Source organism: Laetiporus sulphureus (assembly GCF_001632365.1).
Source record: "Laetiporus sulphureus 93-53 unplaced genomic scaffold LAESUscaffold_7, whole genome shotgun sequence".
Lineage (NCBI taxonomy): Eukaryota > Fungi > Basidiomycota > Agaricomycetes > Polyporales > Laetiporaceae > Laetiporus > Laetiporus sulphureus.
The window spans coordinates 319,678-344,265 of record NW_024468516.1 but is presented as its reverse complement, the minus strand read 5'-3'; the positions used below and the strand labels follow the sequence as shown (position 1 = coordinate 344,265).

Below are 24,588 nucleotides of genomic sequence, written 5' to 3'. Positions count from 1 at the left end.
CCCCGCCTTAGCATCGCGGAAATTCCACTCCATCGCGAGTGCACGTGACTGTGCGATCACAGCCGCCACCATGCTACGATCGGCGCGCCTTTTTTTCATCGGCGTCCCCCGCCAACGCAAATTTGACTTCCGTCGCCCCGCCCTCCGGCATCATCCGGCCACCGACTTGCGGTTGCCTTTTATGCCCCCTGCTCAATGCAGGAGGGGATCGCTGTCCAAGGTGCTGGGAGTATCCGCCAGTCTGACGACCCAAATTACAGACAGCCCCACAGAGTCTCGGTTACGCGGCCAGACAAGTTTCCAGCAAGTACAGTTCATGCAACGCGAATGAGCGTTATTCCGGCGGGCGAGAAGTAATTTCATGCCAAGAACATTAGAAATGTACAAATCGAGTTCGTCGTCCAGAGCATCAGGGAGCAGGGAGAGCGCAAATTTCGTCGCAGTTATGTCACATCTGCTGATCGTATCGGGTTCCATTCTCGCTCATGCACCACTCCGTCCGCGCACATGGAGGGTAGATCCCCGACGGCTCGTCGCCTGCATCCTTCAGCAGCAGCGCGACAACGCCATGTGCGGGTACGGCGTGCGCAGTGAAGTTTCGGACAGCGGTCCCATTCTCCGTGTGCGTCCATAGATCCTGCGACCGAATGGAAGATCATCGATGAGCGCTTACTGTACGGCGGACACGGCGTCGGGAACGACTTACGCGAACCGAATATTGCCGACCCGCCCTGGTCCACGGCGACTCCGTCAAGCTGAAGGACATGTCTCTCGGCTCGTCCAGAGTATTCAGCTAGTCCATGCGAACGTCAAGGATATCATCGGGATGGTCCTAGAAGCATGGAGGCATACTAGAACGTACCAGCATGAAGACCGTCCCGTTCTCGCTTTCCCCGCTCCAGTACTGTGCTGGATGCGTCGAGTTGCTTGTCCAGTCGGGCTAAATCTAATCAGCAACAAAGCTCAATAATCGAAAATGCCAGCAGCCACTCACGTTGATTCCCCATCTGAATGGGCTAATGCTCGTACCGACGACTGGGTCTTGATTGATCGCAATGATTTCCTCGTTCATCAAAATTTCAATTGTCTCCTTCGACACGGTAGGAAGCTGACCGAGTATAACGTCGTGCAAGTTGGGATGGGTAGCGACGGCGAGATAATGTAAAAAGACTCACGTCTGTGCTAATGAGCAGAGGTGATTTCATGAGGGCCCATGCAGTGAAGTGCGACTTCGCTTCTTCATACGTAAGGTCACCGTTGCCACTAGGTGTCAGCTATTAGAAGAGAGTCATCCAATACCGTTCTTGTTACATGCGTACACTTCCAGCTAGAATCCACAATGCGCAACTTAGCTCGTCCGTTCATCACAAAAGTGCTGCCTCAGGAACACTCACAATATCCATGTCATTGTGTCCATAGAAATCAGTCGCCCATGTAATGAATGAGTTTCTGGTGGCTGTCAGTAATCACCGTTGGAGTACGGAACAACGTGCATACCGATTCAAGATGTTCATAACAGAGCGCCAATTGGCCTCTGGCAAAGGTGAGATGAGATGAGCTGGCTGTTACCGCATTCAGGCGAGACAACTCACCGATGTCACCGGTTGTCTTATTTCCCCGCATGGGTGGATATTGTTAGATGTGCACCAGAGCAAACGGGTGTTGGTAACATACCCGCCAACTCTGGCCAAACCGCTTTGCCCACAGCCAAGGCTGCTCCTGGACTCGCGCCATCAGACTCGCTCACAGTTCTGGTAGTGATTCGTGCTACTGACCTCACCCCACTGGCACAGAGAGAATAGTAATGGAGGCTTCCCGGAGGACTTAGCGAGATCTGCGATAGCGTCCGCCATGCGACTGAACTCTGAGGCAGTCCATGGTCAGGCACCCCAAGATAGTAACATATGATGATGTTCAAACTGACTTCCGACCATGCCTTCCCTAATGACCTCGTCGAATGGGACTAGGAGAGAATTTAGTGACATCCTCTTATGGCAGATGCAAATGTGGCACGGCACATACTGGCGCAATTATCGTACCTGGCTGGACGGTGAGTCATGCCTTACGAACAGATTGCCTACTCACTTCAGCAGGTCAAAGCCCCATTCTTCTTGGAAGAGTTTCGCATCTCTGAGTCGCGCATTAGTACCACCAGCATGTACTCTCTGTTCTCTATGCACGTACCTTGCTTCATTCTGGAATGACCCGGGGTACAACTGGCAAGTGAACCAGCCCGAGTCGCTATACTAATTCGCTAATTGGCATTGGGCGTCGCTGTTTACATGTCAGAACTTACAATGCCGGCTTTGCTACAAATGTCCGGATGAGCGGATCTCAAAGTGAAGAATTTCATCGAGAGAGACCTACAATCCCATCTCATGGATCTGGTCAGTAAGATTCCTCATACCCGATGGGAAGCGCTCCTGATCTAGAACCAACATAGCGGGATTCAATAAATTCCAAATATTTCCAGTGCCGAGCGCTGCTTACGGGCAACAATGTCACCTGAGGCACTTCGGTTTTTCTCGGAGTAGCAGTCATCAATGTTGACATAGTTGTAGCCAACGTCCTATTAAGCGTTAAGCACTTGCCGCAAAAGCAGCATGTGTCATAAGGTACGTACAGCTAGTCCGAGGGACTTCATGAGCTTAGCCGTCTTCAGGATGAGGTTTTCATCAATATTGCACTAATGACAGCATCAGAATTGTACAACCGAACAGGTATTGCAACGGCGCGCACATAGTAGGCATTCCATGCTACCCAAGTTGGATCAATCGTTGAGTTAGACGTAACTGCTAGCCCAAACAGCCGGAACCTCACTGTTGTATCCCATTACTGCGGAGGGCGATCCGCCGTCAACTCAAATTGATTTTGACATCCATCAAGCTCATTCCATACCTGGCAAGCGACCGACGGCCTCATGTTCGACTTTGTCGGCTCCACGCATTCCGGGACCGCCCCCGATCCCCATCCAGTGTACGCAACTGATCGCAAGCCATACCAGCAAGGCAATATGAAGTCTTCTGAACCTAGATAGCACACTGCCCGCTGCAGTCGTGCCCTCAGCGGCTGTGTTGGAGAACGTAATGGAACCGTACCGTGAACGCCTTTGCCGACGGGCTCATGTCCAGAAGCGTTCACAAGCGACGGAGCTTGTCCGATGCCAAGGGCTTTCGGAGCAGACATTATGCTTTGTCGGCTACCAATCTGGTCCTTTCAATCGCGGAGATGTTGGAGGACAGCGTTGATGGAGGTCAAAACAAAGAAGGGTCCTGACAGCGAGCTCGGAGACTTGAACGTGAGGAAGCATGTCCCTATTTGCACGTTGCCGCCACGAACCATCTCACCTGCCATACCGGGAAAGCGCTGGCCCCACGGGGAGGCAAACGCTCATTTCGCGCCGATCAAGGTCGGGCCATCTTGCTGCAACGTTTTCCGCTGTGCGAAAATCTGGCATCGTTGCATGGCGCTTTTGCTGTGGCGATTTGTATATGCTATCTCAAATTTCATCGTGGATGATTGCCTTAATTAGTCGCTGAAGATCCCTCCCACATGCCAGGCGCTCGTAACGCACTTGCACCCGCAGTCGGCATGATCCTTTATCTTCCCGTTTCTTCATAGAAAAATTTTACTGCACGATAGCCGAAATGAATTCGTCCGGTAACGATGGCGGTGTTGGGTCCTTCACAGAGACTCCTACGGGTCATATAGGATCGCATTGATGCGGTAGCCCTAACCGCTATGATTACCCTGACGAACACATCACTGATCTGAGGGTGGCCACTAGGCGGGCGATCCATTGGAGCTTTGTACTGTACGAATGTTGCTAGCCGTACTTCCAGACTACTACGTTCATGTATTGCCAGCGGCACAACGTAGTAGCTATGTACGCAGGTGGACTCATGTATCAGACATTCATCTCTTCGGTCACTGCGCCAGAAGCAACATCTCTTATCTCATCAGGGTACTCTCTGCAATGTTGTGATCGTGGTTAAGGGCGTGTTCGGCCTTTGCGGGCTTATGAACCCTCTGGGCCTATCTTCTCAATCCAGTGCGAGCCGGGCCCACGCAGCACAGATGATTGCCAGGCTCGGCGAACGAGAAACACAGTGACGCTGGAAATCTCTGATCAAAGATCTCAACTCGTGGTCAGCTGCATGACAACCTGAACGCCAGAGCGGACGTTCCCGTACACGAGCCGCCGAGAAGGGCATTGCCAATTTCTATTGGATGATTTGAGGTTGCATGCAACAAGCGAAAGAACTCTCGGCCGGAGACTGGTCGATGCGGAGGCTTGCCTGGACGATGTCAGAGGAGCCTGCAAGCAAGTGAATAAGACATGACGTACAAGTGTTATCGCCTCATGGCCCGCACGCTTAGTTCTCAAAACGTCCTACAGTGAAGGTTTGGTCATTAGAGCAACTATGGCGGCACCTATAACTTATAATAAGGATGTAACATTCCACATACGTTTTTTTTCGCTTCCTGTGGAACAGTGATCAAACTTCCAGCAGGTCACATGGTCTGAGACTTGGGGCAATTCTTCTTGTGCTGCGTATCAACATGAGTGAATGCATCAATGATGGGAGAATAGCGGAGATACGGCGAGCGCATGTCCAGCAACAACATTGCGTGAGAATCGAGCATCGCTGTACACCTACCTCCTCACATTGCACCGCATCATCTCGGTAGTTTCTGCCTCATGCTCTGTAGAGATGCCCAAGCCACATAACACTTGGCGGCGGTCTGCGTCTGGACCTTCAACTGTTGTATCACAGTGGTCGTTTGCCCACTCACCCACAGTCGTGAACCAGATGCGGATAAAATCACCTGATATTCTTGTTGGCAACGATCAATGCGATTTCAAACGGATCATAAGCCTTAGCCACACCACTATGGCAGCACCGTGAGGTGATAACGAGCCACTTCTGACCCCAATACAACCGAGGTGGTGACCAGACGCACGACAGTCCGTATTTGCAAGTGACGCACTGGTCAACGCCACGCAGCCGGAGTCCATCCAGAATGAGGTAGCAAGAAGCAGCCTCCACATCAGCGAGACTGTCCGTGCCTCGCACTGTGACGTCGTGTCCCAAGTATGAAGGCACGGATGAAGGCAGTAATGAATATCGGTCCCTAGCTCGTGCTGTGATGAGGCTGAATGACGTTCAAATACACGGTGAGGCTCACCTATGACACACTCGCATGCTTCATACTTCAGTCTCACCAATCGCAGAGGCTCCAGCAAACATCCTGAGAAGCAGGCGCTTCTACTTCGAAGTTCAGACCACAGAGCTCATCCATAGTAAAGCATAGCAAGTCACCGATTGAATATCAGCCAGAGAGATCAGTAACGATCAGGAATGTGGGTTACTGCGGCGCAATCAGAACCACCGGCGCGTCTCACGGACCGCGGAATGCTCGGGTGAGACAGCCGAACAGGAGCGTGCTACTTGGAGGCAGTACGCAGTGCGGGCGGCTCTTCGAAGACAATTATTATAAGACACATCGCGAGTCAGCCTGAGTCAGACCGAAGCAAGACACGAGGCGTAATACGTGACCCGATGACCAGAGAACGCCAGCTGATGAATACGATAGAAACGTTCTACGACAGCTTTGAACCTAGTAGACTGGTAAAGCAAGAGGACATACGCATGAAGGGCCAACAAGACCAGGACAAGGTCGCTTGGATCTAGATGCCTCGACAATCATAAGAAGACGAAGAATGTCCGATGTGACCGGATGCGTGCCCTGATGATTCATCGCAAAGTCACGAGCACGAGAACGAGAGCAGAGTAATATGAAGAATGCACAAAGGTCATGCATCGTACGAACTCGGGAGGATCATGTCATAGATACTGATCAGTCGAGCATAGACGCCCTTTTGAGGTTAACGGCTGACCACGATGGTACAAAGTGATGCCCGAGAACGCAAGACGAGCTCGCATATCTCATACATCAGCGGGGAACAGCCGAAATTGAAAGTCAAAGACAGTGCGAAGGTACGACAGCCCACAACCACAAGGTCGTTGAACGTCAGTCGCTCGCTCGCTATCACTCGGAGCGGGCAACTGGGGACAAGGCGATACTGATCAGCCACGACGCAGTATCGATGTCGATGAGTTCGAAGCCCGACGCGGAACGCTACACAAAGGATGTTGGAGCAGGCCACACGAGGCGTGCGACTTGAGGCAGCCCAACGCGCACGCGTTGGTGGACCAAGCCACACAACAAGATCGATCATCCCCGGCTAACGACTCCGCCGGAAAATCTCCTCGGCCTGCGGCGATTGCAATAGATCCAGCATATCGGAGTAAATCTGAAATGTTTTTTTTAAAACGAGTTTGCTGGCATCGCGGAGTTGGCATGCGGAGACTAGGGTTAGGGCTCGCGGCGCTTGGGAGTTTTCGGCAGACACGCTTGTGGCTGTTGCTGACGACTCGTTCGGCGCGCTTGCGTTGGCGGCCACCGCCGAGAGACGTGAGGACAGAGCAAACCAGAGCGCGCTTGTTTTTCCGTCTGATGGACAGCCTTGTCAATTTGCGAAGCGTGAACAGGCACCGTTGGCTGACGAAGATAAGGGAGAGAAACTTCGACGAGTCGAGACGCGCCACAGGGGCGAGAGCATATGGAACGACCGGCGTCTGAAGCTGAGAACCATTTGAATGAAGTTGATGTCATGAAAGGGCTACAGTCATATTGAACGCTAATGCGTAACTACCCGTGCAAAGGTTCAGTGAGTAAGGATTGCTGTGCAACCGTGTAGGTCCGATCGTGTTAATGACGAACGGGCGGGATTGCTCCGTTGTCATGCGTCATGAGTTCCAGACGTCTTGACGCTCACGACGCGGTTCTCATCATAAAACGCTGACGAATTGATCCTAGCCTCATTCCATCTTCTGCGACGCAGGACGGGACGCGCACGGACACGAAGCCAGCAGCGCATGACGTGCTCACACCTTCCTCTCTCTCCATGATCACGACGATCCACGAGCATAGACGCCAGCATCGGTGAGAGAACCGTCCGTTATCGAGATGAAAATATAGATAAGGTGAACGGAAGGGAAGGAGAAGAGGACGACGCAGCTAACCGGAGATTCATCGGTATGCTTGGGTACTTGGTCCGCGCTCGTGAGCTTTGCTAAGCCTTCCTCGTATATCGGCTTTGAGCGACGAATGGGGCGCCGGCTATTAAGCACACCGCTGAACGGTTAGGATTCTCAGCAAGGAAGCAGAACGCGCGATGTGAACCGCGTGTCCACAGAAGAGATGGACCACCGCTGTGCGTCTAGCGTTTATAAAATTTTGCCAAACGTGTACTGTGAAAAGGATACCTAAGTGTGCAACAAGGAAAACCAACCGAACTGCCCATTCAAACATTCTATGCGGCGACTACACCGGAGTATGGAGCTGTGAGCACCTGACCACTCAGTGGCCACCCACCCCACAAATGCGAAGTGGCTCATAGCTCCAGGTTAAAGCTACCGATGGTTCGTCGGCCTCATACCGTCCGTGGCCCGCTAGTGCAGTCCCCATACTTCCCCGCATCCGCTCCTGCCAAGTGACAATCGGAGGATGGAATCGGGAGAATACGCGATGCACAGCAAAGAATGCCCGGCGCCTGCGGGAAACCTGTCAAGCGTGCCTGGAATACAACCGATCGGCTCATCCGTCTTCAGCATTCAGATACACACGCTAGATTGAGTGTTCCCCTTGTCAGGGGGGCACGCATGTGGGAGGACGTTCAATGGCTCTGGACGTCCGCGGTCGGACTCGTCCAGAGTTGACAGAGCCTGCACTATATGGGGAAGCACTTAAGGACGAGCGTCGTGAAGACATCCTTAGCTTCGAAGCGAATCACAATCGAGCGTTGCTGCACGGGCCGGGGCAAAGGAAGTCGGAGCCAGGCGGAGCGACGAAGGGAAGATGGCATCTCGTGCACCATCGAGATGCGACTATTCGCTTAATGACTCCGTGCGTCTTCTGCTTTGAATGCAATGGGAATAAACAAGAAGCTAGCTGGCGAACGACGGACGCTGTGAACGTCCGCGATCGGGCGAATAAGAATTTGGTTATCGACTACTGTTCGCAGATCGGGCGGGCCAGGCCGGGGTGACAGCTTCCTGCGTTAGGATGTCAACGGTGTCGAAGCACATAGGCCGCACTGGACTCTCGATGGACTTGCAGGAAATAGTGCGGGTGGGGGTGGATGCAAAATGATGTCGTCAACGCTGAGCGAATAGAAACGCAGCATCCAATTGCTTTGTTACCACCACGCCTGGTTCCAGAAACGGGAGGATTTTCCGACATTAGCTGCACTGAATAAAGATGTCCCTGATGGGGTAGAACGTGTACAGCATACTCGTAAAACGGGCACTTACAGGATACGGCGATTCCTGCTGCAATCGGACGACGTGCAGGGCCGATAGAATGATGGAGTAAGTATTGCGGAAGCTCGAAGAAGTATTTACATTGGCCGGTGTAATCGGCCTGGGCGTAATAGAAGAGGCATGGTGTGTGGCTTGCGGGCGTCACTTGGCTCTTCCATAGCGCCTGACCATGAGCTTGAGAGCGCATGCGGACCACATCTATCGGACGAGACATGATGCGGGAGAAGACCTTCCATGATTGAAGCAACACTCCGGTATAGATTCCATAACCTAGAAACTAGTCATGACAGCGACAACTATAGCCAATCCATATCTGGAAGGTGCACAAGGATCTGAATCAGGGATGACTCCACGTAAGGATACGTGCACGAGGACAAACAGGATGAGTCGAGAGCCTGTAGACGAGATAGACTGCACCACGCTGAGAGGGAGCCACGGCCGTGAACGTCGTCGAAAGGATCGACCGACCTGGGCGAAGAGTCTATGGGGAGACTCGTGCCGATTCGAGCGGCGACGCAATGAAAACTACCACGTGCGGGAAATCAATGGAGAGGGTGGATACTGGATTCGGAATTCGGAACTCAAAGCGGGAGCTACGACTCGGCCGAGGATTGGGCGCGGCAGAGTGCCGGGGCACTGAGCCGATTGGCACGCAGTGGCCGTAGCGCATTGGAACGCGGGCGGACTCGTCAGACCCCGGTGCGGACAGTGTGCGGGACATCACGGGGGGTGTGAGATGCAAGCGAATTATGCGGTGGGCAGCGTGTGGAAGACAAGGTGGGATGGGGCGTGGCGGGGGAAAATGGATATGGATAGCGAGAAAATCGTGGGAAACGGGTTGGGCGTGGCCTGGACAGGCGCCCGAGATTGGTTTGAGCCGATTACGCAACCTCCGAGCGATCCAGGATGAGTGATCTCAACCCCCTCGCTGCCATGCCTATATATCCCCGCCAATCCGATCCTGAGCAGCCACACGTCCTCTCCTCCTCCTCCCCCTCCCTCCCCGACGCGAACTCCTCCCCGACCCAGGCCACTGCTCTAGCCGACTAGGCCTCCTATATAACCGCGACAGCCGACAGAATATTCCAGGGTTCCCCCTCCGCCCCATTCAGCGATGTACGACTTGTGCCCCTCTGTCGCATCCTCCTCCACTGCCCCCCCGCCCTCCCCCCACCACCGGCATCACCATCACGGCCACCACACCCATCATCACGTCCACCACCGCGGCAACCACCGCTCGCACTCACCCATCTCGCACATCTCCACCCTCCTGCCGCACTCCCACCAGTCCCAGTACTCTCCCTCGACGCGCGCCGCAGATATCTCCCGTCTCCTTGACCCCGCCTACGCGAGCGCCTCCTCCTCCTCTGGCTCGTCAACGTGCACCAGCCCCACACAGCACAAAAACGACCAGACACGCGCGTACGTCGACCGCAACGGCGACCTCCACGACCCCGACTACCGCGACTTCCCTGTCCTCTCGCCACAGGCCCTTCCCAGCATTTCGTCGCGCTACAAGCGCCGCCGCAGTGACGGAACCACGACGCGCTCGTCCAGCACCAGCCGCAACACCGACCGCCGGTACTCGTCAACCACGTACTCTGCCATGACGCGACCCGAATGGGAGCGCGACTGGTCACACGAGATTGAGGACGAGGACCGCGAGATGGAGGACGCGGACGAGAACGAGTCGCAGTCGCACTATTCGCCTTTTGCGTCGACCGTGAACATGCGCCGCAGTGCGAGCATACACACCGCGCACACATTCAAGCCGTACACGTCGTACTCACAATTCATCGTCGGGGAGCCACAGCCAATCGCGAGTTCGCCAACGGTTTCGATGGATGACGAGCACGGGACAACGCAAATACACGACTCGCCGCTGCAGGAATCGCCATTCCTGCCAGAGGAGCCGGAGCAGCTAGTAGAGGAAGCGCGGAGAAGTAGCGGCCACAGCAGTATATTGAGAAGGGGGTCCAAGAAGAGCGAGTCGAAGGTGCACGAGGCATCTCTATCTGAGAAGGTCGCCGTGGAGCGATCGTCTCAGCGGCAGTTCTCGGTGGCCGGCGACCAGGCGGACACTGTGTATGTCCCCTCGCATTTCTCACTCTGTAGAATGATCGCTCACGATGGCCATATGGATTCGCGTTTCGTCAGCCCGACGTGCGTCGCTGCCCTCCGCCAACAATGGCAAGCAACCTTATTACGGTTCCGATTTGGCATCTACCACGCAAAGCGGCGATTGAGCGTACGCAGCAGACGGCGTTCGAACGCGACAGTATAGTCTTTGCCGCAGACTCTCATGCCTTCACATCATCACCTGGCCTCATCGCACATCCTATCTTGGATGGTTCCTCGGGCGCTGATCTGCTTGCCTCGATGCGCTGCACGCGCTCGGCTCGTACTGCTTCCGAGTCAGGCTTGTGTGGCGGGTCGGGAAATTGATGCAGCCCGGGCTGTTGATCGTGCACACACGCATTCAGTTTCTCCGACCCCTTCGCACTATTGTTGCGACCGCGTCTTCCTATCCATCGCATCCTGTTTTGTCCAGTCCCGCAACGCATGCATCCATCACGCGCATCACCTCACGCCATATCCCATTTTAAGCGATTCCACCTATCGAGCCACTGCACGTCCTTATCGGCGCGATCGCGGCGGTTCTCGTCCTGTCCGAGTGTTTCATCTCGCCTCTCATCTTCGCATGAACCCCCCGCTTTCCATTCGCATCAGCGTCGCACACATTTTTTGCATTTGAACTTTTCAGCCTATCCCGCGGATTCGCCGGGGGAGCGCAGTGACATGCCCCGCGGTACGCCCGGGGCGCGATGGCTCTAGAGGTTCCTTGCATTTCGATTGAACATTTTCTATCGCATTTGTAGCAGCTGGGCATCACTCCATGATTCGTCCACATTGCCGGAGTCTTTTACAGTTCTCGCTTTCGCGTTCGATATATCCCATCCGGTCCCACACGATATTCCTCAGACTAGGCCTTCGCTAGGAGGAGCCGCACGGTTCTACGGTACGGTATGAGTCAAGTTTATGACGAGTCGTCGATATGACATATGTAGCTGGTAGTATGACCAAGGTGACGAGCAGCTAGCAGGAGCACTATCGTAGTCACAAATAAGCAACGAAATAACATGATACGCGAGGACTTGTAAGGTGCAAACGTTTGCGATGCTGGAAGAGCTGCATCGATACGTCGGCCTGTGAGCGCAACGGGCGTCAGGTGTGACGCGATCACGTGGGTCGCGTCGGGGAGGGTCGGACGGGGGCGGGCCGATACAGGGTGAGGCTCCCCCGACGGCTCCTCCTAACTTGCGCGCCGGTCTGCTGCCATTTTTCTGACGCACTGCTGGACTTTGGAGACTCTCACTCTGGCTCAGGCTCAAGCATTCCAGACCCCAGCTCGCGCGTCATGCGTGTCGCCACAGAGTCGCCTGGCTGATGCCTGGACGTGTGGAACGGTGGGGCCGTGCACTTGCGCGTCCTTGCTCTGCACCTGCGCGGCACCCAATCGCAGACGACGTATGACCGTGTGTATGAGATTGGTCAAACCCGTGGCTCGTGGTCCCGCGCAATGCAATGCTTGGGGTTCTTGGAATGGGTCGTTCCTCTCGCACAGTACGCGATGCTCGCCGGATAAGCAGGCCGCTGCTCTGCGAAGACGGTCTGGTGATGCACAAGCTCCGCGCCTCATGGGGGGTACTAGTGTCGCGAGTGTGCCTTGGTTGCTCTGTACGTGCACTGCTTCCAAGGACGCGCACGGCCGTCGAACTGCGCAAGCCCGGCAAGTATAGATAGGTGCGATCAAGAGCGGAAGTGCGCTGTCGTCGCAGCAGCAATCAAAATCAGGTTCGTCGTTGCCTGACGTCACGGCCAGGCTTGCTCCGCCAGTGCGTTATGCTGCTTCTAAAGATTATCTTATCGGCCGGGCCACTGCACACGCGGCTTTGACAACCGACATGCGCACTCAGGACGAAGGGTATCTCGGACTTGTCGTGTAGTTGTCGGCGTGGACACACTTCGCTGCCTGACCATGGTCTGGGAAATGTCGCTCCTGGATGCATATCTCGGAGCTAGTCGGGCAGAATGCACAGAAGATCGACTATCTAATGGTCAACGTTCAAACCCAGTGGCGAATAAGTCCATCGGATGCCTGGGGATAGCTACATGCGTATGACTGCAATGGTACGTTCATTTGACCCGCTGCCCCTCGGAGCATGTCCAGGTCGTTCATTATCAGGGCCGTAGTACCGAGGCAACGAAGAGCTATCTATGACCAGCAGTACCGTCGGACGATTGGAATAGCCAACATATGATCCTCCTACGTTCTCATGACTCTGCACAAGCTCACGGACATATTACAGGGCCCCTTGCCCCACGAAGTCCTCTAGGTCCGCCCTCGAGCTCCTTGACGTCACTTAGCTATCTATCTTTGACCACAGCTCTTCTCTCTCCGCTCTGTTCGGCCACTTCTTGTATGTCTTCTGATACATTCCAGTATATGTCATGCAACGCGTCAGTACGCTGCCCACGCTCAGCAGGGGCAGTTGCTTACCCCTTGGCCCTTTGATTCCCGGAGGGTGCCGGCGAGATGCTCCCCACGATCGAGTCTCGCTGTATGAATATATCAACGCAAGGCATTCATATCACCCCAACACCCCTCGCAGCGTTCAGCGGAATTTCCGCTCGGTTTATGTAAATTATCTGCGTGCAGGAGATACAAAGCTACTTCCGTCGAATGCTCCCAGCGCGTACGCGCATTTACATAACCTTGTATCGTCTAGAATCCGATTGTGTCTATCGAGGTGCGTTTCTGACCAAAGGCGTAGACGAGATACCCTCGTTGATTAATTTGATATGCTCTATCCGAGGAGCTTTGCTATCACCACCGTCATGCGGCATACAGCGTGCGGCGAACGTGCGTGAATAACGAGTAACCCCCGGCCTCTGCGGCGCGGACGCCTCGCCATACCACCACCACTCCGCGACCGTGCCTGGCAGCATATAAGAAGACACATGTGTGTATGGGAACCCCTGCGCTCGAGACGGCAATCGAGTATCAATCCGGAAGTGACTCGAGCAGTGCAGACACGCGCCGGGACTCAACAGTCATCGTCCTCGGAACATGCTGCCGCTTTTGATAATATGAGAGGAGGACGGAGGGTTGACTAATCTCTATCGCGCCTGTGGAGGTAGAGGGAGATGCGGGCCACATGCTACGGGCTTGTGAGTCACACAGATCCAATTTGACGTCCCAGGGCGTAAGTAATGCGATGCCGCTGCGAACGGGCGGCTGGCACATAGTCACACTAGTATGCGATGAACTCCGGCGGTGTCTCAGATGCTCAGCAAAGTTCAGAGCGCGAGCGCGATACTGAGTAAGCGGGAGGAACGGGCTGCGTGCGTCCGTGAGCCTTGGGCTTACTACGCAGTCCGACGGAGCGCTGGTGAGGGTGGAACGTATGCTGCTGCACCGTGAGCCAGGCAGCACTGGATGCGTAAGTCTTCGCAGAAGCACAAGCTTCCGCTATTGCGGCTGAAGCGCTGATAGGTCGAGGCCACCCACACAGCGTGGAGGACTCGGGCGAGTAGCGTCATGGCATAAATAGGACAACATGTAAGCATTCTAGAGTATCACATTCAAACAGGACCTGTATACATGACACGACAAGAGAAAACAGCAGTGATCAAAATAGTAGATGCATGACATTAAATTACATGGCATGGCATGATGCGTGAGCGAGTGAGTAAGTGAGTGGCAGGAGTCCCGGACAGCGAGTCCTGGCCAAACGGAACCAAAAGCAACGCCAGGCCACCGGCGTTGCGTACGACCAGGACAAACATCTTACAGAAGCAGCCCAAGGGCAAAATACATTGCACTACACAGGTTCCACATCCACATCATCTTGCTGCGACGTAATAAGGGAAGCTTGCATCAGAACAGGTCCGAACCGGGGAACAGCTGCGACTCCTCGCCCTCGCCATCCTCATCCTCATCGCTCTCCTCATGCAATGGCAGCGTCGTGCTCAGCATCGGCTCCGGCAGGACGCTCTCCCGCCTGCTCAGCGGCATCCTCGATTTCGAGGTGAGCGCGGACGTGCTGGGCGAAGATGGCCCCGGGTAGCTCTGTGCTTCAAGGTCAGGCGACTGCTCGAACGGATCTGGCGTCTCTGCGCGGGGTGGCGGCGGCGCTGCAGGTGGTGTTACGAGGAGGTCGGGTTGCCGGAAGCGCTGCGGTTCTTGTGCGGACGGAGGCGGTCGAGACGCTTGAGTTGGCTGTTGTCTCCGGCTTTGGTACTCGAACTGCAATGTGGGGAGTCATCAGGAAATGGAGGATTTTGAATAAAAAATCATCGTACCGCTTCGAACACTTCATCTCGATGCCGTTCTCCAACACCCCTATCTATACAGTAACACAGATAGAGAGTGTCCGCACTGCACGGATTACTGTCAGCATACCACTGCAGACCGAAGACAGATATCGGGAACACTCACGTATCTCGCACGAGGCCGATACAAAACAGGCCTACAAGAGCGGTGATCGTGCCTGCGAGCAGCGCTGCAGACAGTGCTGAATCCGGCGCGTTCAGCGTGTGAGCCACAAACAAGTAAGTCCCCAAAGCGAAAGGGAACGTGAGGGTCAAAGGAGCGAAAGTCAGGATAGTGAGAGATGCTACAATGGAAGGTCAGTCCCGAGCCGAAGTATTAGTGGTCGTATGACCTACGTTCAGTCTTGAACCTGCGTCTGTAATCAACAACGGACGACTTCTCTACCTCAGCGGTCAGCGTTCGTGAGCGCCGTGCACTGGGGAAGAATGCGTCTCCCGTCAACCCCGTGTACACTAGCGCGTACTTGCTCAGGCTTCCCGTCACATTCTCCATATAACCCACCGCGAATCCTGCCGCCACGCTCACCAAGCGCATGTAGGGCGGCAAATAGTATGGCAGCGCACGGAGCCCTGCCACAAGTAGCCCCAAGAAGCGGATCACTGCTATGATGAGCGCAGATAGGACCACAGTACCGAGCGAAGGTTGAGTCGCGCGCGTAATAGCCGCGTGGATGGTGTGTGTATTGGTTGGCGGGGGAGGAGGTAGTGCGGGGCTTGATACATATGGGGCAAGATTAGCACTCAAGCAGTACATGGCAAGCTGCAACGATATGTACGCACTCAGCAAAGTACCAGGCACCAATCACTCCAGCGCAAGTCACACGGAGCACTCCGCGCGCGACGCCCCAGCTCCATAGCCAAACCCCGATTGTCCCCGCAATCGCCCAGTTCGCCCAACCGCGGACGTACCATTCCCACCCAGAGTTGCTACCGTGCGGATGGCCAAAGTACCCGATAAGGAGGAGGCGGAACGCGAGCGTGATAAATGGTATGGACGCAAGAAGCGCAGCGAGTAGGACCACAGGGGAGAGTGCGAGGAGGAAGGGATTCATCATAAGCAGGCGTGTGGTGAGGGTGAGAAGGGAGGATGCAGTATGAATGTCTCGGGGGAGATCGAGTAGCTTGCGAGCGGTCAGCAGAGAGAGCACCAGCGGAACCAAGGAAAACAGCCGCAGTCTGCAAGGCAAGTTAGAACTATGCAAATCAGGAGTCTGGCGACGTACCCGACTGTTTCGCCCCAGGTAGGTTCTGTGCCGGCTTCCCACATGAAGCTGCCTACGAAAGCCCAGATAGCCGAAATGAACAGCGTGGCAGGGATGAAGACGGATGTCACAATCATGACAGGCTTCACAAAGATCCGTAGCAGGAAGACATGCAAGTAGGCAACAAGGGCACTTAGAAACGTCAGTATCGTGAGCAATGGAATTGTGTGCAGTAATGTAACGTAAGGCAGTGGTACTTGTGGGTGTTTCGTCGGTCGGCGAGTGAGGAATAGGATGAGGATAGAGAAGAAAATGCAGATGCTGACACTCGCACACCACAGGGCGGTCCATACGAAGTCGTTGTACTTCCGACGGCCGCGAGGGATGTATCGAAGATCTGGGAGGGAGAATACGTCGAGGGGCCGTGTGAGGCCGTCGCGGGGTAATAGGGATTCTGTTAGCGAGAGCGTGATCTCTGCGCGTGGAGGCGGCGGTATTAGTGGCGATTCTGGAGGTTCAACGTGCGGAAGTGGTCGCGACGATGCACTGAGAATGTCAGATGGAGGTCGTCCTGAGTCCACTGAGGATGAAGAAGGTGAAGGGGAGGGCGACCGCAAGGGTGACGCATGCGCTAACCATCCCTTCGCATCCTCTCGATCTGACGCACCAAGCAATGGTATTGAGTATGATTGATGGTGAGAGACGTTAAGGTCCTCCTCATCGAGGCGCAGGTACGGATCATCGTCCTCCTCATGTCCGAGCGTGTGTGTCCCCTCTCTCCTCACTGTACCTCTGCTTGCAACGCTCGTGTCCAGGTGCGGGTCGTCCAGGTCGTCAAGATCTGCCTCCACGGGACTGCCTTGCCGCGAGTCATCCTCAGACGAGAAGGAATAGAACAAGGGCTGGGACGAGGTGAGACTAGAAGTACCGGCTTGCCGCCGGTTCAGGTACTGGGATGCGTATGTGGCGAACGAGCTCGCCATGACGGTCGGGACTGGACGGATGAGCTGGCCAGATGATAGGTCGTAGAAGAAGGAAAAGATGGGGATGGTCGGAGGGTCGCAATATTACGTTGCCTCTGCCTGCTGGTGATAGTCGCGCGTGAAGGCGGACAGGCGGCGCCAACGCGAGTCACTCTTACCACAATCGGCCGCCAGTGTCCTTGCCCTTGCTCGCTCGCACTTTCACTCTAGCAGCACGAAAGAGGTTCTGTGTCTCTCGTAGCGTGCATGCGCATGCACTTGCAGAGCTCCTGCATAGAGCACTAGGACTTTGACCGACGCATACGTCGTCTGGTGGCTTCATCCGAGACCGGACCGTAGCGCAATTCGAAGATCATCAAGATTTAGTCCGGTAACATCACCTCGGTTATGCAAATTCCCCCTTTCTAATGAGGACGGTTTCGTTTGCATCTGCCGTGGTACACCGTGTTATGATGACCACCAGGTCAGACACATAATATGCAGAAATGTAGCAATTCTATCGTTACGACGATAAGGCGGACATTCTAGTCGAATCTGTGGAGAGCTGTCAACGTCGGTCACAGTAGTTGCCGAGACTGCCAACGATATCAAGATTGGCACGATGCAGCATGTTTTGGCGTCGTGCTACTTCACGACACTCAAATACACCGTTACCATCGTAAGAAAGGGATATATATATACATTGACACATGCTGGAAATCATAGTTGCAGTGGTATAGGATATTGTTCACCCCAGACTTGTGGAGAACTCCAAATGTAAAGCTGAATACGAGCTTGCGATATGCGCGTGCAGAAAGCAATTCCAGAGAGCAACCTGATGTCCACGGCAGAGCAGGATAACCGACGAATGATGATGGCATAGGGTTCCTTTATTTTCCCCACGCGTTCACGACCTCACTCTCATGCGTCATAACGGCCGCATCCTTGCGGATGGGATTGACATGAGGGATTACAAACTGGGACAGAAATGTATCTCAGACACATTGAAAAACTCAAAGATGAGGAGAACATACCTTCACATCATACTCGTGGAGCACCTCTGCAGCAATGATTGCGCGATCTTTGATAAGCTGTTCGTAGGAACGCGTCGTCACCCGTATTTGCATGGTGGTCACGACCATGATGATGCCCATCAGCATCCAGTTCGCAGTCGTCACTCCAGTCCAGAGAAGTGCATGCACAGGCGAGTAAATGGCGAACAACTCCCGACCTAGTTCCGAGGGAATCCAAACTTCTAGCTCCTGAATCTTCTCCGTTCCGTTAAGCGTGAAGGATGTCTGCCTATCCTTGGGCGGCTCGAGGTTGAGTAGGAATCGGGCAGAAACCACGAGTCCGTGCCACAGGTTGCGAAGCATGGACAGCAGGAGAGGTCCAATGTGACTGGCATGCGCAGTCTCATCCTCGTCATTAGACGATGCACGGGGGCTCTGAGGACGAGGAACGAGTTTGGCGTGTGGAGAAGGGACATTTCCAGCGGCCATCGCTAGCTGGTAGAGTCGGGTGCGTGTGAAGAAGTACAAAGCATGAGTGAACGAAGTGACCAACGAAAGCAGAGTTGTGTAGAAAGCCTGGCCAGCGAGCAAAAATTAACGACGAATCGCAGCAAGGAAACTGATGCCGTACCCAGTCAAACCATGACTTCCCTTCTTCCTCTCGATACATATCCTCCCAGCCCAAGTCCGAGTCTCGCAGAGATCGGATGCGCGAGATGCACACACAGACGCTTAAGAAATGCAAGAAACCACCGATAAGCCATGCCAAAGTTCTTGATGCTGGCAGTGGAACGTTATAAGGGAAAAGCGAGAGTTCGAAGGCTATCGCCGCAGGCAAAGCGGTAATCCTGGACGCATATTGAGCCCAATGGAGGACTAGCAGAAGCGATGCGCCGTCACACGCAGAACATACCGTTCAATCAATCCCTTCTTCCGCACAATTCTTCCTCTTCTATGACCTCCAGGCGTCGCGGGTCCTGGCGACCCTGTGCCCACATCGCTCTGTCTGACATTTCGTACACGCCTCGCCGCAGGACTAGAGTACGGTGGCGGTCTGCTGGACCGAGCTGCCTCCCAGTCAAATGCTGTGGATGCAGAGAGAGACGGTGATGTCACAGGAGAAATGGGGTACACAAGGCGAGTATGCTGAGTAGCCTGCATTGCGGCGCCACGAATGGGGGTGGACGGCAAAGAAACGTGAGCGATTGGTGATGTGCTCATACGAGACGGGCTGGACGTCTTCGCTTTTTGAGTCTGCGCAAACCGCCGCAAGTCCATGGCTGTCTCCTCGAGGTTGCGAGCAGGATGAGTGGCGACTTTATCGGGCGCGTTGCGTCACGTCACACGCTATTGCGCCCGTCACGCTATGATCAGCTCGAGGACCGCGTCGTTCAGCATGAACTTCAAATTCTTCGGTACTGGCCCTGCGACTGGTGTCCCTCTCCCTTCGTCGAGTACAGCGTCTCCGCCGTTCTGTCCACATGTATTCCCAACGTTCGTTCCATCACTTACATGACACTCCGGCGGCTTCGCACACGTGTAGAAGTATTATGGCCTATTTGCACAGCAAGTTCTCCTGATAAAGGAACAAATGTTCGAAAGCCAGCCACGGCTTGCCGGAGCTTTCTTTCTCCGTCCTTGAGCTCGTCTCTACTCGGACCTCGCGCCTCTTTATCAACTCACGACTCGGAGACCTCTCGAGGGATCCCCAGGACTTGTCACGCACAGCTCGCTCTCCGCCATACGTCTATCACCATACCGTCTACTCTGAGAGCCGTTACCACTACATCCTTGTCGCCCTCGAATTCCGCTAGCGTCAGGATGGCCCAACCCTCGTCTTCGGCTCGAGATAGGGAGCGGGAACGCAGCAGTTCCTCCCGTAGTCGTCGCCATCGCACCATCTCTTCGACCACTTTGCTTCTAGTTCTCTCGCTCGTACTCGCGGTGCTCGCGGTTATGCTATCCCTACCATCAACTCAAGCCGCCCGAGAAGGAGCGCCCGCAGGCGAACCGAACGGTCAAGGCCTATGGAATTATTTGACGCCAAAACGCACCCAAGCGCTGCTTGCCCGCGAGAGCAACATCGCCGTGCGCGAAGCTGAGGTCGCGCGTCGGGAGGCTGAGCTACTCGCCGGTGCTCCTGGCGGCGTCATACCAGCTTGTTCTCCCTGTCCCACGGTTGTGGAGAGAGTTACAGAACTTCCTCCACCCGTTCAGACGATCGTGAAAGAGGTTGTAAAGGAGGAGGCGCTTACACCTCCTGGATGGTGGGATCAGGCGCGGGTTCGTGCGGAGGACATCTTGGACCGCGAGCTCAAGATCGCCGAGCGCGAGCGCGAGATCGGTAGACGTGAGGAGGCGGTGAACCGTCGCGAGCATGACGCATCGAGACGTGAGGCTTGGATCATGGAGCAACTCGTGTACGTCCAAATGACACGTTTTCTGTTGCACTGACGCTGATGTGGCGATTACGTTTAGCGCTCTGAACAGCGAAGATTCGGTTATAGAGGAAGAGTACATTTACGAACCCGCAGGTGCCAGAAGGAAACCCAAGGTACCCCCGCCTCCACCTGTGCAGCGCCGTGCCGAGCTCTGAGACGAAGGGGGATCCTTCTTTGACTCTATCCTTCTTTTACAAGTTCGTTGTCTCCGTCACGCCCCTCCCCTCTTCGTCGCCGGGCTTGGGGGACCGCGGTGCTTCTTGCTTTGTCCCCCTTGTCCATTTGTGCTCTGACAGCCCGCCTGTGTTCGAGTACGAGCCCATTGATACTGTCTCACGAACAATGAGAGAGCACCTGCGTGTACGCATACTGGGCATATGTGCCATAGATTGCCATGCTCTCGCTCGTACAGACACCGGCCGGCTGTCAGCGCACATTCACTTCTGTGTTGTGCATCAGTTGCTGACTCGTTCTTCCAACTTCACAGATGGCTGTTTATGAAGACCCTTATGATCACAATTACAATGCTCTTCCACCTCCGCTCGTTATTACCGAAACCGCTGTTCAGATAGCTACCGAGATCAAGACTGTTACACACACGGAGCACCACACGGTCGCTACTCAAGTCACGGTTCCTCCTCCTGCAAACACTCGTCGCGTTGCATCTCCTACTCCCGAGTTGGTCTCTGCTTCGTCTCCGACGACGAACATACCCCGTACTACAGCCGTAGAGGTTGTCGTCGAGGAACCAATTTTTATTGAGCGGGAAGAAGATGAGACCGAAACAGTCACTGTTGTCCGTAACTCGCGACCGAGGCGGCGCGCGAGATGGTGGTGAAACTGTGGTGCTGTGGCCGACCCTGTCGCTACGCGTGTCGTCTTGCTTTGATCTACGATGTTTTCAACGATTTCACCTTCATTTTTCCCGCGACCTGCTTTGCTTTGCTGCGATTTCCAAGCATCTACGAGCTGTACTAGGAATTCCCCTCCCTCTTACGTGTATGATCTTCGCGACGCATGTATCGATACTTCTTGAACTGTACTCATGCGACACGACTATCTGATGTTTGGAGAACGTCAGCATGGCCTTTACGACTTTCCAGCTTGCCTTACTGTTTTATTCTTAACGACGACGACGATTGTCTTGTGTAGACTAGCAATGGAACTACATAAGAATATCTCCAGATTATATTGTGTCCTTGCCAATTCAAGCGTATGTTTCGTTGATACGCGGTGTCCGCACCTTTGTCCCGTGAGATGCGTCCCGATACGCGTCTGTCACATGTGACCGTACGCGCATTGTCACACTCTTCGTCACAGGCTACTCCCGCCGACTGTGTTCGGAACTACTACCTCGGACCAGGCCACAGTAAGTCGTCACAGCAAACGATATTTTTTCCTTTTTTTGCATCCGACAGTTTGTAAGCGGTTCCGATGTCATACTCCGCATCATGCATATCTCTTCCGTCCGTACTCTGCTCGAAGGCTGATGAATGATCTAGTAGGTCTCTGCTTATGGTGTTCGCGCTATGCCGTGTGCGATGTGGATTTCAACGATCACTTCCTAGCTCGCATGTCGTGCGACGATGTCTGTCTACCCCTGCAAGTCACCCCGAGACCGTTCAACTGCTCGGGAAGGAATATCCTAGTGACTCCCATACCAATATCACGCCCACCGTAGCGGAGAAGCTGAATCGCAACTTGTATCTGCAGTCGGCTCATCCACTTGGCATCCTTCGCTCACTCATCGAGTCCCATTTTACCGACTTTGCAGCGCTCTCGGGGCTCTCTCCGCTCGTCACCCCAGGGAAGAACTTTGATGACCTCGGGTTCCCCTTGGACCATCCAGGGCGTGCGCTCAGCGACAGTTACTACATCAATCGCGACCTGATGCTTCGGACGCATACATCTGCCCATGAAGTCGAGGTGTACGCGCGTGGCGAGCGCCGTTGGCTGCTCTCGGCGGACGTGTACCGGCGGGATGAGATCGATGCGTCCCACTACCCAGTCTTCCATCAGATGGAGGGTGCACGGGTTTTTCCTGCGTCCGCCGCTGGTGTGGAGGAGCTTGAAGACTCTAACGCGCGCCTTTCAGAACACCTTTCCAAAGCGCATATCGTGATCGAGGATGTCCCTCACATTACTCCGTCTAATCCCGCGCAGCCGACACATGATCCCCGCACTTCTTCGCTCGTCGCTCAAAACCTCAAGTTGTCATTGAACAGCTTGATGCTGGCACTCTTTGGTGGGCGGGCAGGTGCGAGTGAGGACCCGCTGCGGGTAAGATGGATTGAAGCTTACTTCCCTTTCACGAGCCCGAGCTATGAAGTGGAGGTATTCTTCCATGGCAAATGGTTGGAGATCCTGGGCTGCGGAGTCGTGCAACAACAAACACTGGACCGCGCCAGTATGTGCCAGCATTCTCTTTGGTCACTGCCTGTCTCATTGTTATACTGACAGATGTGCCGAACAATGTCAGTTGGGCATTCGGCCTCGGATTGGAACGCATTGCCATGATCCTGTTCTCGATTCCGGACATCAGGCTGTTCTGGTCACAGGACCCGCGATTTCTCTCGCAGTTCGCTGAAGGCCAAATTACGACCTTCAAGCCATATTCCAAGCATCCTCCATGTTACAAAGACGTCAGCTTCTGGGTACCAGACGGTGGCTTGCATGACAATGACGTCTTTGATCTCGTGCGAGATATAGTTGGGGACGTGGCGGAAGATGTGAAGCTGGTATGTCTGCATGAAACCTCGCTGAGATGTGATTGTTTTAATATATCCTGTTGCCATAGATCGACAGCTTCACGCATCCGAAAACAAACAGGACTAGTCGGTGTTATCGCATCAACTACCGATCGATGGATAGGTATGTTTAGTGCAGTGGCATTACACGCTGCAATAGTTGCTGAATATCTGCTGCAAGGTCACTATCCAATGAAGAGGCCAATGTTTACCAGGCCGGGGTGTTGTCACGCCTACAAGAAAAGTTCGGAGTTGAGATTCGTTGATTAGGTATCATCACTGCTACAATACATGCTCTAATGAGCGCCTGTCGTACTGACTATAACTTTTACTGAATGTCCCGCTCACCATCCGTGACAGTAATGGTGCCCGCATCTCATCAATACCGTACAGCAGCCAGGCCGGCCTTTATGCCTGGTCTTGTACCACACCGACTTGGGCTGCACGCAAGACTCGCTCCTTGATCGTGTATCCCGTCTTCTGACAATCAAAGACAGTGCCCGGCTCTTTTCCAGGCACCGGTGCTTGGTAGAGAGCTTCATGCCTGTTTGGGTCGAACTTGTCGCCGGTCGGGTCGAAAGGCTTCACTCCGTATTTGAACAGTGTTTGTAATAACAGTCGGTGGGTGATCTCCACCCCGGAATAGAGGTCATTGAGGTATGCCTGAGCGGGCTTTTCTGCTGGCTTGTCAGATATCGGAGCAGCTGAGTCGGACGATGGTGATGTGGGAGAGTCGGATGAAGAGGAAGAGGGCTGGGAGAGTGCAGATTGAGGGACGGACTTGAGTGCCATGGCCAGCACATCAACAGTCTCGAGCAGGTCGGATGCAAAGCGGGTGATAGCAAAATCCCTGGTTTGCTCCTTTTCCCTGGCAGCGTTCCGCTGAAGATTGAGGAAGTCCGCCTGGAGATATCGTAGCCGGCCCTTGAGACCAGCACGACTGATGTCAGCTGTTACTATGATGTGCGTGTACGAGACATCATACCGTCAAGTCTGTAACTTCTGCTTCCTTCTGCTTCAGCTTCTCGTCACACTGGGCCAACTCTGACGAGCCTGCGGTTGCCTCGCCCGTCTGCGCGCTTTCGCCCTTCTTGCTCTCTGCCTCTCTATCCGACCCTTCGGCCTTCTGCGTGCTTTCACCCTCCTTGCCCTCTAACTTACTTTCCGACCCTCCGGCTCCCCGCGACTTATCGTCCGAGTAATAACGCGTCCCTATCGCTGCTCTGCGACGGGCACCGGGGAGAGATGTGCGTGCTACGCTGCGCACAGCAAGCGAGCTCGAGTATGAGCGGAAAATCTGGAACGCCTGCGTGTAGCTCATGACGGACGATGTATAACAAGACGACAAGGAACGGCGGAGGTAAAGCGAAGAAGACGCTCGTCTCTCGAGTGACGAGTCGGGCGGCGCGCGTCCAAAATTTTGGCGGAGGAAAGCGT

The 24,588-nt window shown here is 54.5% G+C and overlaps 10 protein-coding genes across 10 annotated transcripts; 5 read left to right on the top strand and 5 right to left on the bottom strand.

Annotated features, from left to right (window-relative positions):
• Window positions 1-286: 286 nt before the first annotated feature.
• On the bottom strand, window positions 287-3,139 carry LAESUDRAFT_722521 (glycoside hydrolase family 27 protein). The gene is made up of 23 exons (XM_040908226.1): window positions 3,099-3,139; window positions 2,899-3,048; window positions 2,821-2,835; window positions 2,740-2,756; window positions 2,624-2,686; window positions 2,491-2,569; window positions 2,368-2,428; window positions 2,297-2,309; window positions 2,185-2,246; window positions 2,086-2,130; window positions 2,023-2,039; window positions 1,925-1,963; window positions 1,776-1,864; window positions 1,675-1,719; window positions 1,593-1,608; window positions 1,498-1,534; window positions 1,395-1,449; window positions 1,320-1,327; window positions 1,176-1,263; window positions 995-1,108; window positions 863-940; window positions 707-793; window positions 287-637 (listed from the first exon to the last, which is right to left on the bottom strand). The coding sequence occupies exons 2-23, from the start codon at window positions 2,945-2,947 to the stop codon at window positions 449-451; spliced, it is 1,266 nt and encodes a 421-aa protein (XP_040767295.1). The 5' UTR covers window positions 2,948-3,048; window positions 3,099-3,139; the 3' UTR covers window positions 287-448.
• A 999-nt stretch (window positions 3,140-4,138) lies between these two features.
• LAESUDRAFT_712074 (uncharacterized protein) lies at window positions 4,139-5,304 on the bottom strand (the record flags this gene model as incomplete). Its single annotated transcript, XM_040906882.1, has 7 exons — window positions 4,139-4,318; window positions 4,349-4,393; window positions 4,471-4,504; window positions 4,662-4,764; window positions 4,798-4,838; window positions 4,993-5,157; window positions 5,228-5,304. The coding sequence occupies 7 exons, from the start codon at window positions 5,302-5,304 to the stop codon at window positions 4,139-4,141; spliced, it is 645 nt and encodes a 214-aa protein (XP_040767294.1).
• Window positions 5,305-5,906: 602 nt separating this feature from the next.
• On the top strand, window positions 5,907-6,726 carry LAESUDRAFT_748172 (uncharacterized protein; the record flags this gene model as incomplete). The annotated part of the gene is made up of 3 exons (XM_040911505.1): window positions 5,907-6,002; window positions 6,097-6,326; window positions 6,362-6,726. The coding sequence occupies 3 exons, from the start codon at window positions 5,907-5,909 to the stop codon at window positions 6,663-6,665; spliced, it is 630 nt and encodes a 209-aa protein (XP_040767293.1). The 3' UTR covers window positions 6,666-6,726.
• Window positions 6,727-9,504: 2,778 nt separating this feature from the next.
• On the top strand, window positions 9,505-10,653 carry LAESUDRAFT_674317 (uncharacterized protein; the record flags this gene model as incomplete). The annotated part of the gene is made up of 2 exons (XM_040905552.1): window positions 9,505-10,442; window positions 10,506-10,653. Coding segments are annotated over 2 exons (1,086 nt in total), but the record flags the coding sequence as incomplete, so codon positions are not given.
• A 3,338-nt stretch (window positions 10,654-13,991) lies between these two features.
• LAESUDRAFT_695158 (uncharacterized protein) lies at window positions 13,992-17,095 on the bottom strand. The gene is made up of 6 exons (XM_040906228.1): window positions 16,010-17,095; window positions 15,567-15,962; window positions 15,123-15,499; window positions 14,893-15,070; window positions 14,757-14,832; window positions 13,992-14,700 (listed from the first exon to the last, which is right to left on the bottom strand). Exons 1-6 carry the CDS (start codon window positions 16,969-16,971, stop codon window positions 14,332-14,334), a joined length of 2,358 nt encoding a protein of 785 aa, XP_040767291.1. The 5' UTR covers window positions 16,972-17,095; the 3' UTR covers window positions 13,992-14,331.
• Window positions 17,096-17,471: 376 nt separating this feature from the next.
• On the bottom strand, window positions 17,472-19,274 carry LAESUDRAFT_674311 (uncharacterized protein). The gene is made up of 4 exons (XM_040905551.1): window positions 18,877-19,274; window positions 18,595-18,811; window positions 17,985-18,539; window positions 17,472-17,927 (listed from the first exon to the last, which is right to left on the bottom strand). The coding sequence occupies exons 1-4, from the start codon at window positions 19,239-19,241 to the stop codon at window positions 17,841-17,843; spliced, it is 1,224 nt and encodes a 407-aa protein (XP_040767290.1). The 5' UTR covers window positions 19,242-19,274; the 3' UTR covers window positions 17,472-17,840.
• A 101-nt stretch (window positions 19,275-19,375) lies between these two features.
• LAESUDRAFT_722511 (uncharacterized protein) lies at window positions 19,376-20,563 on the top strand. Its single transcript, XM_040908225.1, has 2 exons — window positions 19,376-20,383; window positions 20,442-20,563. Exons 1-2 carry the CDS (start codon window positions 19,785-19,787, stop codon window positions 20,557-20,559), a joined length of 717 nt encoding a protein of 238 aa, XP_040767289.1. The 5' UTR covers window positions 19,376-19,784; the 3' UTR covers window positions 20,560-20,563.
• A 328-nt stretch (window positions 20,564-20,891) lies between these two features.
• On the top strand, window positions 20,892-21,590 carry LAESUDRAFT_722510 (uncharacterized protein; the record flags this gene model as incomplete). The annotated part of the gene is made up of 1 exon (XM_040908224.1): window positions 20,892-21,590. One exon carries the CDS (start codon window positions 20,892-20,894, stop codon window positions 21,240-21,242), a length of 351 nt encoding a protein of 116 aa, XP_040767288.1. The 3' UTR covers window positions 21,243-21,590.
• Window positions 21,591-21,743: 153 nt separating this feature from the next.
• On the top strand, window positions 21,744-23,488 carry LAESUDRAFT_509338 (phenylalanyl-tRNA synthetase). The gene is made up of 5 exons (XM_040902733.1): window positions 21,744-21,773; window positions 21,910-22,811; window positions 22,865-23,142; window positions 23,202-23,275; window positions 23,333-23,488. The coding sequence occupies exons 2-5, from the start codon at window positions 21,920-21,922 to the stop codon at window positions 23,415-23,417; spliced, it is 1,329 nt and encodes a 442-aa protein (XP_040767287.1). The 5' UTR covers window positions 21,744-21,773; window positions 21,910-21,919; the 3' UTR covers window positions 23,418-23,488.
• A 71-nt stretch (window positions 23,489-23,559) lies between these two features.
• On the bottom strand, window positions 23,560-24,472 carry LAESUDRAFT_646343 (GrpE-domain-containing protein; the record flags this gene model as incomplete). The annotated part of the gene is made up of 2 exons (XM_040903974.1): window positions 23,560-24,075; window positions 24,137-24,472. 2 exons carry the CDS (start codon window positions 24,470-24,472, stop codon window positions 23,560-23,562), a joined length of 852 nt encoding a protein of 283 aa, XP_040767286.1.
• Window positions 24,473-24,588: the final 116 nt, after the last annotated feature.